The following is a 15,715-nucleotide window of genomic DNA, read 5'->3' on the forward strand; positions in this document are numbered from 1 at the left end:
GAAAATCCCTAAAAATTTCAGTAAAAATTGGACTGAAACAGGGATGCATGTTATGTCCTCCACTATTTAATTATTACAAAATATAATAAAAAAAATGTTAAAATTTTACAAATATTCTAAAACTACAAAGGTTTCTAATTAATCAATTTATTTTGTCATCGATCCTTTTAATTATATTATAACCCTAAGAAATAATACAATTAATAAATTCAATGCGAATAATTGTAGATATTTTAAATTTCGAAAAAATCCCATTAATCCATTCCATAATTAAATTTATCGACCATATGTTTTAAAAACGATATGATTTTTTCTAATGGCATTATCTAATTCGAATAGTAAAACCAAAGGGAATCTTATTAATTTAGAACCAAGAAAAGTTGTGATCATCAAATCAGAGACAGGTTATGGCTTCAATGTAAGAGGCCAAATTTGTGAAGGTGGACAACTAAAAAGTATAAATGGTGAGTTATATGCACCAATGCAACATATCAGTGCCATTCTTCCTGGAGGGTCAGCTGAAAAAGCAGGAATATTGGTTGGAGACAGAATATTAGAAGTGTAAGTTTATAATCTTTAAAAAAATGTATATGAAAGCCAAATTTTAATTTATATTTTTCTTCGAGAAAAATTATTATACATTTTTTTATTATTATTAATAACTGCAAAATATAATCAGTTAAAGGGGGATAAATATCAATAGAGCAAATAACTTATAATAATATTTTTTTAAAAATGATTATGGCTTTATCTAACCCTGTTTGGTGTGATGTAGTCATTGGTTTTAATACAATAATTGTAATTTACTTGGAATGAATGAATGTGTACTTCTTTTTAAAAAAAATTATATACTAAGACAAACCATACTTTACAAAATTAATTTAAAAATGGGAGGACTTCTGAGTTAAAAAATTACCTATTGCAGAACTGAAATATCTGAGTTACCAAGCTACCTAAACAAAAATAATTTATTTTATATATAACATATTTTTTGAAAATTACATTGATGTAATTTATAAAAAAAATATTTAATTTTTAAATGTTTACAATGGCTTCTGATCTATAGATGTTTTTATAACAATTTGTTTAAATGTGCCATAAGTTTATCAAAGGAAAATTTTTTGACACAAAATCTTTTTTTTAAATCATGATTAATGTTCAATTCTAAATTTCTTCAGGATTTTTGGGTACTTTGAGAAAATTTGCCATAAAGTCAAATTTATTCATCTATAAGGTGACTATAGTTTTAAATTATAAATTTTAATAATATATGAACCAAATTATAGCTCAAAATATTTATATTTGGCTAAATTATAACATTATATAGGTTTTTGTAAACAATGAGAGCTATTTTTTTGGGACAGATTTTGTGATATCAATGAAGGGTTAATATAAAATTTCAGTTTTATATCTTTCAAATTTTGATTTTTATATTTTACAAATTTAATCTTTCCGTATATTTGCAAATCTCTTTATATCATATTTCTTCATACTCCAACATTTTAAAACATTCTGAAATTATATCTCTTTTGTTATTCATTCTTGCCTAAACATTATCATTCCTTTGGCATCCACACTTTTAGATTACTGTTGCCCTTAATAAACACTCCTAAATTGTAGATTTCTTAAAATAGTTATAATCCCAGGATTTTATTTCAGAGATTGAGTCCAAAAACCACTAAGGTGATTTTGCCAACCAGACCCAGCAGTGATAGCCAACATCAAATTTGACTAATAATAGTCCTTTCGGGAATTGGTATTGACTGACAAGAAGTAAAATAAATTCAATATCACCTGGGTTTTGGTAAGGTTAGCTTTAGCTTAGCTCCCAAATATTTTTTATCAAATCAACAAAACTAAATATTTCATTTTAATTACATTTTTATATACTAATAGCTATCTTTCTTTAAGGATTTTTGTAGCCCAATAACAAAAATGTTTAAATGAATGAATAGCCCTATAGGAAAAGTATGTTAACTTACTTTATACTTGTAGTTATGGTATAAAGATATCAAAGAAAAAAAAAGAAAAAAAAGAAAGAATTACAAGATAAATAAATAAATTATACACCCCAATTATTTTTTTCTAATATTTTTTTTAAAAAAATCTTATAAATATCATACCAACCTCATCGATGGGGGAAAAGTAATGAGACAAATGTGGAGGGAGCCTCCCATAAACAAGTGGTAGAATTAATAAAGGCTTGTGGTGATAGACTCACCTTGACAGTCATATCCCTCGATCCCAGGAGGATAAGAAGATTATCAGATACTTCTTCCATCGACTATCCTTCTTCCATCCCACAGGGTGAACCTTATAACCATCATCAATATCCATCAGGAACTGGTAATTATTTACTTTCTTTATTAAATTTACAAAATATTTTTCTATCACTAATTATTTTTAAGGCCCCATAAGACCCTCCCGCTCAGCCTACAATTATGAAGACCCCACTGAGGACGTGAGGTATGCTCGTAATGGGCAACACCCTTCTACCCTAACCATTCCCCCACCGCCCTTGTGTTACGACTACACCGAAAAGAGGTCTTTGCCTATCTCGATCGCTGATTACAGTTACATAGATACAGAACACGAAAGATTTATCGTATGTTTTTTTTACAATTATCCGACATTTCTATTTATTTAATCGACTATTTTAAATTTTTTTTAGGTCCTTGAGAAACGTTTATAAAACGCCCTATTCAGGGAGGGGAAGGAGCACGTCGTGATTTAACATCTGATCGAGTTTTATTTATAAATAAATCTTTTATAAATGAAAACACTATTTTCCCCTCTTTTGTCGAATTCTTTACTCGATCAGCTGTTTAAATCGCACTCGAATTTTTTTTTATTTAAATTACCGTCTAAACTATATTACGGAGTTGAACCCACGGTTAAAATAAAATTTACTTTTATTTTATTTTAAAGGGAATCCCATGGCGAGACTATATTTTAGTTTTATATATAAAAAAAATACCTAACATTATCTTGATGAGTCACCCAAATAAAATTATACTTACTTTCATTTTATTTTTATGAAGAAAGGGAGGGGGTTGGGAGGACAACATAAACACTTTTCGCAACTAAAGCGAAGGCCACGCTGGAGCGTTATATTCAATGACGTAAAAAAAATGGGGAGGGGGGGGGGAAGGGAGGACACAGATATTGCCATTAAAAGACTAAGTTTGGGGTTGAAACCTCTTTTTAAAAGTGCATTCCCGAAAACGGCGCTAAAAAAGATTTATGATTTCCGGTATGGAATATTTTTTTTATTGAAAAGGGGAATTCCTGTCATGGTTGCTATACATTTTTAAAAGTCGGTCCCTGTTCCTAGATTTGTCCCGGGTTCGGTTCGATTTCCTTACTCTGATATTATTGAAGCATTACATATTGGCTTAAACTTTATGATTGGCACTTTCATAAGGCTTGGCAAACTTCACACCTTTAAGACTGCGTCTTAATATGAGATCTAATATCATATCATTGAAATATATATATATTATATATATATATAACTCGATTCAAAAATATAAATGAGATTCTAGCTATTTATATTTCTATATCTATTAAATAAATTTAAAAAAAACAGAAAAGAACGTATGATATATATGAAGATCGTAAAATCATAAGATTAAAAAATATTTAATCGGGGAGAAACGACATCTTAATGTAATATAGATGTTATTATGGATTTTTGAATAAAAACATGATATCAAAGATCCCATTTGGAAATGAACTGAATATTGCCACACTATTTTATTAGGGACTTTTAATATTCCAAATATTAATCAAGATAATATATTTGAAGAAATCGCTAAATTTACGTATTTTTACGATTCCGAAGATTTTAGAAATTAAAAGGGCTCGAGAATCTTTTCCCTTTACTTCGCTATGATGCTTAATATGAGCATAATTTTTTGGCTTAATGAGGACTGCTCAGCGGAAGCAGCGTAAAAAGCACCTTATCTTAAAACTGGAGGCCGAATTAATGGATTAGCAAAACATTATATATCTAACTTGCCTAAATATTTTGATGACCAGGTAAATGGCGGGTTGAAGGCTCGCAATTGTAAATGATGCAGGGGTAGTTTTAAATAATTATTTTATTATACACCCGTAATTATTCGGAATTTAATCTATGAATTTTTTTTAAAATATTCAAAACGCTTCTAAATATGCAAATTATTGGGAAACCAATTTTTCGACGCTCAATTTTTGGCTTGCAATGAATGGGGCCATTTGGCCCGACCCTCATGTAAAATGATAAACACTCACACAACCTGTACGGGTGATTGTTGTTTATGAGAGAATCATTTACCCCACTGCACCCTATTTCGATATAATGAGAATCACGTGATTTTGACCTAATCAATGCCCCATCATTTTGTAGGGGAAGGTTAGACTCGGTAAATCTAATCCAATCTTTTATTTATGCACAGACGCAAATATTGTTTTGTTGTTAAAATTAAATTTTTTGTAAAGTAATCGGACAAAATAAGGCTACGTTTTAACCCTGCATTCGCAGTTGACGCGATTTCGCGGCGAAGTATACAAAATACGCTTGCGTTTTATATACATCGCCGCGAATTCGCGCTAAGTGTTAATGTATGATCAGTCTGGTGTTACTTCCTCTTTTAAGTATTCGTTTTAAAAAAGATATAAGGTTTAAAAAGAAAAAATATTTTCTTTTGCTTCTTTTTTTGTCATCTGTTGCCAAAATGAAATGCTCATTAAAAAAAATCGAATTTGAATTTGAGTAACAATTTTGAAAATAGATTTTAAAAGATCTTCTCTCGAAATATAAAAAAAAAGAAAAATTTGTTTTGTTTGGTGGATAATAAAAATATTATTACATTTGTTTGATGACGATTTCCGGTAGATTAAATTTTTTTTAAAATTAATGTAAAACAAATGATGCATCATGCAAGGAAGAATATATAAATTTTTAAAAGAAAAACAAAAAAAATAATAAAAGCGAAAAATATTTAATCGTCGAAATCATATGTTTGATAAAATGGATCCTTGGAAAACTAGGGAACCCGAAAAATGTCCGATTTTCTATTTAAAAGAAATTATCCGATGATTCTCGTAACGCTTCGAGAATTGGGATCATTGTCTTAAAAGAGCCGGGGCGGAACGAAAAAATGATCTTGTCCCGATTCCCCGGGTAATAACTTGTTTATTAACTCTTCATGGCACAGATGAGGCTAAGCAGATTTCGGCCATTTATAACGTTACTATTTAAAATTCTTTCGATATTTTTTGTTAGAACCTTTTAATATATATTTAAGTAAAGTGTATATACATATAAGTGCAAAATTAATTTTGATTTTGTTGGGTAGTTCATGCGTTATAGCGGTTTTTTGGAGGTTGGGCCCCACCTTGTCATCCGGGTAACTTTTCGGCCAACTGTTTTAGTATTGAGTACTCGTTGATAACCATGAATCAGCTATATTTACCAATATGTGGTTAGCCATATCGTTGGATTTTTCACTATCCGAGGAAAATTTTTTAAACAGTTTTATTGAAATGCCCTTATTCTAATAAGAATAGCTAGGGATCAAGGGAAATTTTAATATTTACCTTATTAGATGCATCTGTTAAAATTGCATAGGGATGTCGACCTTTTAAATCAGAATTGACCTCTTGGTTTTAGGTCCTAAAACATTTGTGATAGCCTTGCTCATTTTTGTTCTACCACAAGTAAAGTTTGCCCTTATATCGGAGTCGTTAAATATTATGGGGAAAAAATTAGACCTATATTGTGATGATAGATAACTCTGTGAATGTTGAACTACATGTTAGGTTTATACGATTTCCGCAACTGTAGTTGCATCTGTATTATTAATAATGTGATTGAACTATAAAAAATAAAATAATTATCAGTATCATTGAAATAAGTATAATATTTAACCTGAACGTGATAATTAATCGCCAAGCCCTATAATGTTATACACAAACACACTGAAAATGATAAAATATGAATGATGATGATTTATTATTGGATAAAATTAAAACAGAATGGAAAGAAATTTACAGACTAGCCATGTTTTTCAAATTTATATTTAAAATTTATTTTAAAAATTATCAATTACTGTCTCTCAAAATTATTATTTATAAATTAAAACGTTAAAATGCTAAAACAAAATTGTGCGGGAGAATTTAAAAAATTACGGTAGATCTTTGCGTGAGATTTCCATTTGCGGGAGTTAGAGAGTCTCACCCTGCATCTGATACTAATGATCCTGATGAAACGTTTTGCCCATAATTATTTTAAACCACGAAATTTATGGCCCAATTTTTGAGCATTCACTTCTAAGACTTCTTGTTGATTGCTATTCTTTCTTTTTTTAAAAATTTATTGTTTGAATATTTGCGAATAAATTAAAAAAAATTTTTTTTTTACCTTGGGTGAGAATAATTTTTTTATTAAAACAAATGCATTATGTTTTACAACATATTTATAATAATCAGTTAAATAACACCAAAACAAAAAATAAAAAGGTTTTCAATATCCATATGGCCAGACGCCACCTTTGCAGCAGACGTTATAGCGAATTTTCAAACCTACATTCAGCCCTTAAAAGGGAATTTTTCGATTATCGCTTCCCCAAATTTCCTAGTAAATGGCCCTTCACCCTCAGCGATCACCAATTAGACTCCCGGAGACGCCAATTAGAGTATTACTTGGAACAAGGTACAAAACAATAGTTCATTGCTGCCCCTTAAAAAAGAGAAGATGAGTAACTAATTGAAAATCAAATAAGTTGTAAACAAATAAAAGAGAAATTTACACGATTTTTGAACCTAATATGAGTCATATATATATAAATAGATAACATTGTAAATATTTGAACATGGTACACAGTAGTTCATTGCTATGCCCCTTAAAAATTAGGAGATAAGTGATTCTAATTGTTAAGGGACAGTAAGAAGGTTGGGGAGATCAAATAAGTGATAAAAACGAACAGAAGTGATTGAATCCGAAAATGAGTTGTATATAAATAGATAACAATGTAAATATATAAAACATGAATCTCTTATATGCTAATAAGTAATTTATGGTAGCAATATGATTTTTCGAGTCGATGTATTATTTATTTTTTTATAACTGAATCTTATTTTACCGGAAATGTATTTCAGCATGTTTACCCTGCATTCACAGTTAGCGGGAATTCGCGGCGAAATTCGAAAAAAATCCTGCGCGAATTCGCGCTAAGTTTGAACGCGGGTTTAGAATACCTAACCTACGAATTTCAGGCAATTTTGCCGCCAACTATTTAGCCATTTTAAAATTTGTATAAAAAAAATATACGAAAAAAAACTAATACAAATTATATTACGTTTAAAAGTTCATATCAAATTTTGTTTTAGACCTCAGATTAGGTTTTCTACACATGTTAGAATATATTTTTTAGTGAAATTATATATTTTTTTTTAATTTAAAAAATACGCTCAATACATGATTTTAAAGATTTAAAAAATAACACGTCCACTTTAAATCATTTTTTAAACACGAATTTTTTTTAAACGGATTTCACCAGAAATATATTTTAGCAACCTATCTTATGAATTGTAGACAATTTTACCATTAAACCTTATTTATAATATATATAAAATATGTGGAAAAAAATCTAATATAAATTATATTAAGTTCAAAAGAAAGTTCTTTCTTTCTTTCTTTCTTTCTTTCTTTCTTTCTTTCTTTCTTTCTTTCTTTCTTTCTTTCTTTCTTTCTTTCTTTCTTTCTTTCTTTCTTTCTTTCTTTCTTTCTTTCTTTCTTTCTTTCTTTCTTTCTTTCTTTCTTTCTTTCTTTCTTTCTTTCTTTCTTTCTTTCTTTCTTTCTTTCATTCATTCATTCATTCTTTCTTTCGGATAAATTTATTGTGGTAAAAACCTAAACCAAAATGAGAAAGAAAGAAAGAAAGAAAGCATAATTGCCTTGAAATTCTTAGGGTAGACATTCCAAATATGATGGAATATATTTCCGGTAAAATCAGATTTTTTAAACTTAAAAGAAAAAGGCTCGCTCAAAAAAATGATTTAAGGTTGAAAAAATAATTACATTACGGGACAAAACGCATTGACGCTTACTATATAAATAATAATCATTGGCTACCATTTACCTAAATAATTAGCATTTATAACACGTGTACAAAAATTTTATGATGCGTATACTATTTAATAATGTTTAATTATTATTATAAAATCAAGTTTGTTCCATACGGGTCATTGCGGAGAGCGTTATAATGCAAGACTTTTTATCTGACGAAGAAAATCAGGTTTTTATATATAGCAAAATACCTTTTTAGGTTTTTGAATAACATTTGAAAAGTATTTGCCACTCCTCTTGGAACCATTTGAGTTTTTTTTAAAAAATCTGATGTCGATTACTTGGCTATCACCATTTTTTTTAGCTAAAAATATGAATCATGATGATATTAGCCTATCAGGTAAATAATCTTGTTCAAATTTTGTTTCATTCCTAAATATCGGCGAAATATTTCTTTTTTTATTTATAAAAAATGACCAGAATCCCTAACACGATATTTTCTAAAATAAGAATTACCATTTAACTAATCTTTAACATTTTTAAATTTGAAAATATAAAAAGAATTCTAACCGTCCGAGTTCGTTATTGAAAATAGATCTAAAAATTTTGCTCCCCGATCAAAGTATCGTCTGCTTACCCATTTACAAAAATTTTAAAACGCCCGAGGTTTATCAATTGTTGGCGGAAAAAATTGGCCTCAAAAATCATAAATATTTTGCTTTATTCGAGATCATGGAACCAGATTTCGGTAAAATTAGAATAATAGAGTTAAAAAGGAAAGAAAGTAGAAAAGAATATAAATAAAAGGGGGACAAACTTTACCAAAAATCATATATTTTTTATACCAACAGAACGCAAATTGAGGCAAGAAGAAATGCCTTATTCGTTATATGTACAAAATTATACGACATCCAGTCCCACGTGTATTTTGCTTAAAAAATGGTTGTTCAATCTCGAATTGGAGAAACAGATCCTTGATTCCTGTAACAGCAATTCTTCTCAACAAACCGTCGATTTCTTGTATTGGCAGGTTTTAACCAAAGGGGTGGTTTTTTTTATTGGTCAACTTCAATAAAGCTATGAAAATTTAGCGTTACTTTCTTACGAAAGTCGCAGTTCGATTTTTTTTTGAATCGAGATATAAAAACCGGACTAGAATTATTTGGACAATTTTGTCAATCAGTCTAATTTATGCTAAGACTGATAGGAATGACAGCCTACCTTCACTGCGCTTAATATCCTTTTTTTTTCTCATTTATACAAAGGCATTAGATCAACTCTCCCGCTTCAAAAACTCTCCTTCCCATCCATCCTTTCTAAATAGCACGATTAACACCGTCCAAAATGGCGACACCCATGGTGAAAACGGAAATGATCGCGCAAACTTTCTACGTGAATTGATATCCACGTTACCCAATTGCTACAACTGTGTAACATTCCCTCATTGCGCGAGCGACTCTAGGCGCAAACAAGGTGGTCATGTAACCGTTATAACCGGACCTAGTGGGATTTCATTGGTAGCTGTAGATACCGAAGGTGGTTACCAGGTTTTTTTACATATATGACTTATATTTTTAATACGATGATATTTTTCGATCAGTAAAATGGCCGCCATCTGATCAAAAAATACTTATGGCTTATACGTTGTGCGTCAGCTGTCATAATGCTGCGTTAAATAACGCAACGCTTGAAGATGACGCGTTTACTATAAATGAGGCCTAAAAGTTCCAGTATAGCACGGGGAATGTGAGTAGGGAAATTTTCGGATCAGTTAAGTTGTACTTAAAAAAATGTTATCTTTTAACAATAAACAAGAAACATAATAACAATGACTCTTTTTTTGAAAAACTTACAAAACTATACAGGGTAAAACTATAGAATTCCCTTGGGATCGGATAACTAAAACCGGGTTGATATTCAATACGAAACAGAATTCTGTGATTGATTTAGACAGAAGCTACGATTATAAGGTTAAATCAGAAGACGACGCTAAATTGGGGGTCGAAATTTTTTCGGTCGAAGATATTTATGCTTCTAACTCGTCTCATTTAAGTTTGTTAATAACCTTATACCTTTATTAAATTTATTATTTTTTATAGTTCATTCATAAACTTATCTATTAATAAGGAAAAGAGATGCTATTAATAATAATGGTCATAATTATTAAGCTATGGTTATTTATAGTCTACTTTGGTTTTAAGGATAATGATAGTTGATAAATGATTTATTAAAAGTGTACATACATGAGAGTCAACTATAGACATGGTCTGCACCTGGGGGTGGGGGCGAGCAGGGCATCCGCCTCTGAAATTAGCCAATTTTAGGGGAACACCAAACTTTATAATTTTAACTCAATTATTTTTTAGTCTCTTGAAAAATGATATTTTTTCTTGTTATATACAACATACAAGACATTATTCTTTTTTTTGGTAAAAAAATCCAAATATGAATTTCGTAAAAAGGTTTGGCATATTTATTTAAAAAAGATTGATTTATATTTTAACAAAAAAAACTTCATTTATTTTTTAGTTAAAATTTGATATCTTTATTGAAATTTTCTTTTTTTTCCGTCTATTTATAAATAATTTTTAAAAACAATTCAATAAAATTATCTATTGGCAAAATAACAAAATATAACAAATTTTTTTAAAAAAAAACGATTTCTATTAACTGACTATTTTGATATATATTTGGTTTATTTTCGAGTAAATGTTTTCTTATTTTTGTAGCTGTAATAGCTATGAGGCACCTTTTGGATATTCTGATATGCAGTATAGTCTTCGTTTTATACATATCCCCTTTCAGTTTGGGTACACTGAGTTATATTACTTTAATTAAGATTTAGATTCGACTATTAAATTTGTGATTTGATATATATTTTATAATATGCTAGTTTCAGACCCTTTGACCCCAAACGCTGCATGGTGGACGCTATTTCATTCGCCAAAGAATAAACAATTTCCATTTTTTTTTGGTAATTCTTGTCATCTAATTTGATATATTAACCTGGTTGAATTTAGTAAGTGAACTCCTGCAGAGTAACAATATTGAATTAGAAAGAGCCATTACACTTATAGAAAGTAGGCAAGATCTTTTAGATCGCTTTAAAGGAAAACGGCTAAAGTTCTTGTGCAGGAATTGGAAAATGAGTTTAGAAGCTCAGTAACATAAATTCGACGACGGAAAATTCAAAAACAATTTTCTCACGAAGGAGATGACTCACCTATTACACGATCCTTAAAAAAAAATATGAATTTAAATTTTCCGAAATATTACTAGATCTAGCGAGAAATTTTAAAACTCTTTAAAAATCATATTAGATTCTTATTCAATATTCCCTGAAAGTGTGCTAAAGGAAACTTGTTGTAAATTAAATATTTTAGTAACAGATCAGGATACGTTAGAAACCAATATTAATCTACAAGATCCACATAAAAACTCCATTGGAAATTTTACGCTATATTAAAGTCTAATAGGTTAAATGAAGCCTTGCCAAATATGTCGATTGTATTAAGGATTATTTTAACCATTCCAATTACCGTGGCATCCGCAGACCGCACCTTATCAAAGCTCAAATTAATTGAGACTTACCTACGATCCTGTATGGCGCAGGACCGAGTTATTCTCTCTTTAATTTCAACAGAAAACTGATATCGCCTCAATCGTTAGATTATACATTATACTGTCAGAATATCCTCTCTTGCAAATACTAAAGCGAGGTGGATAAATGAAATTATATTTTATAAGTTTTAAGTTCTCAGGGAAAAATTCATGAGCTTTAAATAAATTGTGTTTTTTTAAGGGGCCGCCAAATTATATTTTTTTGCCCTGAGCTGCCAAAAGTCTCGGGACGGAGTTAGTGTGCACGTAGACTAAATGACAGTTATCGTTTATATATATATTTTTTTTAGATTCTCAAAATTAGAATAATAACTATATGTCATCTCATTTAGCTAAGCGGGCCATTAAATGGCGTCTACACATGACTCCTATGTATGTGCACCTTAATGAATGAATAGTCAAATTAGTCAACGACTATTTTAGCCAGAAAAATATTGCCTAAGCCTCGAGATTTCGATAACACAGATGACTAGACCTTTGTTCCTTCTAAGAGCAAAATCTTCAGGCTTGCGTAATATTTTTCTGGATGAAATATTGAGTTAGCCCTTTTTAAAAATGGACTCAAAACGAGCCGTTTAACAACACCAGTAGTAAACTACCCCACTTCATTGATACGCGACTTACTCATATTTTTTTAAACTCACTCTAATATTATAATTTCAAAAAAATAATCATAAACACTCAGAAAATTTTTTTTTAAACCATTATTATTATTATTAATATCAATATATAATGAACGATTTTTTTTTTATAAATTATTATTAAAATATGACTTTATTCTAAATTTTCGCCCTCTAAATACTAAAAATGCTATTATTTTGCATACTTTAATATTTAATTTGTGTTATACCCATCTTTACCATTTTACCTGCGGCTATTCTTCCTGGCATTGAATTAATAAGATTCTGGGGTATCGATTCCTATATAAGCTCTAAATTTATCCTTTAAACAATTGTTTTGTTCTACATCGCTACTTTTATGCTCTCATTTGAGAAAACACCGTATGTTTTCGATGGGATTGAATTGAATTCTGGAGACTTGTAACAAATATAATTATATATCATGATTTTGAAACGTTTTTGTAGATTTCAAGGTATGACGAGGACATTTTGGCGGAGGATATTATTCGTTTTATATCCTAATAACTAGATTAATGGGTTCAGTACTTGGTTGAGGATATCTTGATGTTTAACAGTCTAGGTCTTTTGCATTCCTATAACCCAATACCATTATACTATATTACAACTTGAGAGTGCTTACGAAATTTCTGCTTGAGGTAGTCTAGCCTTATTTTTTACAAACACAAAACTTGTATCGAATTTTGCGTTGCTTGCTGAATATTGTGTTTTCCCTTGCTCTTTTGTCCATACCTATTTTAGACCTCAATTTAAGTTTTGCTTCTTTTATAATTTTGTTAAAAATGATATACCTTCCTAATGCTTTATGAAATAATATGATGTAAACAAAATAATATAAATTTTTATTTATTTTTTTATCTCATAGAAGAACATTGAATCTAATCCTCATTGATTGGTTGTTATAAAAATTTCTCTCAATTGCAGAAATCTTATCAAATTATATTTTTGAAGAGACATGCCCAAGAACAATTTTTCTAGAATCTTCTCTTCTGAATTAATTAATTATCTTTAGATGTCCATTTATTTTAAGTAAGCTCAAAAATTTCGGTCATTTCATTTCATTTTTATTTAATATATATCTACTGACTTATGGCTAATTGGGTTGCCATCTCTGCAGGAATTTTCTATTTCAGATGAATTAATAACCTCAGGAATTATGGATATTTGAGAATCTACCCATTTGGAATAAAATAAAACTTTTAAAAAAAACTATCGATTAAATTATAATATAATTTTTTTATTTAAGGCTGTGTATGCTATATCAAAAATATAGTTAAATTCGAAACTTTAACGAAAAAAAAAATGAAATACACGTTCTTAAACATGATTCTGGATAAATCTCGAAGTCTTAATTAATATGATTTGATTAAAATTTAAAAACTTCTGAAAGTTTTTTTTATTTCTGCGAGTTTTCGAACCAAGTTTAGGACACAGCCTAAAAGGGGCAGATGTTAATTAATTTTAAAGAATAGGAGAGAAAAATTTACATGGGCGAACACCTTGGTCATCTTATCATAAGGGGCGGATATATATATATGCATAAGGTTACAACTTTTTAAAACACCTATTATTTTTCTCATAATTTATAAAAAAAATTCATTTCATACATGTTATTTTATATAATTAAAACCTTATTATTTTTTTTAAAGAGATTAAAATTATTTTTGATGGAAAATCAATGGTGGTCAAATGTAAATAATGTGGGGTAGTATATAAAAATCATTAGGGTTATACTTAATTTTTTTAAATCATGAAAAAGAAATTTTTTTCAGGACTGCCATAGGCGATGTTCAGAGCAGCTGTTATTAAACGGCTCGATTTTAGCTGATTTAGATTTCCTAATAGATGTACAAGAGCCCTTGGGTAATATATGAAAAAAAAAATTTTGTTCGCCGTTTTTAAAAATCGACCCGTTTAAAACAACTCTAGTCCAGTGTTCCAGACTACCAATATTTGTATTTTTTAAAAAATTCAAATCCTTCTTTTAAAAAAATAAAAGGCCCCGATCATCCAAACTTTAACATCGACTTCAACGAACTCATCTTCGTTTTTCGGTACCTTCGAGATGAGGCGAACGTTAACGCGGCAAAGGACAGGACCAATCACAAGTGTCTCAAAACTGTCCGAATATTTTCCTCATATAGTCTTTACATGGCCGAGTGTTGCGAAAGAATCAAAGCCGAAAGGGACATGATTGACATCGATCAGCGGGAGAATAAATTTAAAGTAATAGTTGATAAAAAGTCGGAGTCCGGCGACGACATGGAGGAAATAATTTTTGATAAAGGTCAGCAGGGGCAAAATTATGAAAAGATTATAGGCGACATTCGTGATAAGGGGAAAAAATGCCAAAAAAATGGGATTATCATCGGAGATGCTGTACACATTGCGACTTCTCCCGATATTTATAACGAAGTTGGTTTTTTTAAGGGTAACCAAAAAGTGCATAGTTCCCAAGAGATCGAGACGAATTCCGAACTCGGAAAGATCCCTGTTTATCAGACGGTTAGCCAATTAAATAGTGACGTAGATGCCGCAAGTCCTTCCGGAATTATTCAAATCATTGAAGATCAAAATTGTGCCATTATGGAGAAAATTAAAATTGATGAACACGTTGTAGTATCGTTCAATGAAGCCCCTCGTGACCTTAAATTCGAGCCTATCCCTAAACTCAACCATTGTGATATTACAAATGATGGGACATTTTTTGATGATAAAAATATAAATAATCCCGATAATATTGAAATAATCTGTGATAAGCAGTACTCTCCTCTAGAAAAAGGAGAAATTAAACCTAAGCTAGTTGATGATGAAAATCACTTTAGCGAAGTTGCACCAAAGTTTGGTAATCAAATCATTGACCCTTTGTCTACATCCATCCACCCTTTTCTAGTCTCCGAACAGATTGAATAACCCTCGATCTAATGTTATGATTACTTGCCCTTCTCTCTTTTAACGTTACTTAAATATCGCCCCCCACCCGAGTGGATTATTGTTCATGAGCGATTTCGTGAAATAAATTTTCCCGAAATTTATTAAAACTCTTTAAGATAATATATTAAGAAACCGAAATTTTTGCTAAAAAGGTTATATTTTTTGGCATCGATCTTTACTTCTATCTTATTAAGTTGGGGCTGATGTCTATATAATATCATCCCATATATTACCTATTATAATTTTATTTTTTCAGCTTTTTAGATCTTTATCGATTAGGGAAAAAATTAAAGCTTTTCTTTCTATTCAAATTAGAAATGCTGAAAACTTGTTTTGCAGTTTTAGTTTAACGATTTTTCTAAACTTTCCACGTTTTACACCAATAAAAAATCTCTTATATTTCTCTCCCCGGTTTAAAATCATCTCATTCCCTTTTGTACCCTGAACTTGGAAAGAAAGCGTGCTTTTA

At 29.9% G+C, this 15,715-nt stretch overlaps 1 protein-coding gene across 1 annotated transcript; it reads left to right on the forward strand.

Annotated features, from left to right (window-relative positions):
- The first annotated feature begins 280 nt into the window (after window positions 1-280).
- LOC135931511 (uncharacterized) lies at window positions 281-15,511 on the forward strand. The gene is made up of 10 exons (XM_065468682.1): window positions 281-561; window positions 2,147-2,346; window positions 2,409-2,605; window positions 6,505-6,697; window positions 8,215-8,282; window positions 8,615-8,801; window positions 8,905-9,083; window positions 9,319-9,600; window positions 9,919-10,105; window positions 14,312-15,511. Exons 1-10 carry the CDS (start codon window positions 317-319, stop codon window positions 15,223-15,225), a joined length of 2,652 nt encoding a protein of 883 aa, XP_065324754.1. The 5' UTR covers window positions 281-316; the 3' UTR covers window positions 15,226-15,511.
- The last annotated feature ends 204 nt before the right edge of the window (window positions 15,512-15,715 follow it).

This window comes from Gordionus sp. m RMFG-2023, chromosome 1, assembly GCF_954871325.1.
Source record: "Gordionus sp. m RMFG-2023 chromosome 1, tfGorSpeb1-WG-v2, whole genome shotgun sequence".
In the NCBI taxonomy this organism is placed as follows: Eukaryota; Metazoa; Nematomorpha; class Gordioida; order Chordodea; family Parachordodidae; genus Gordionus; species Gordionus sp. m RMFG-2023.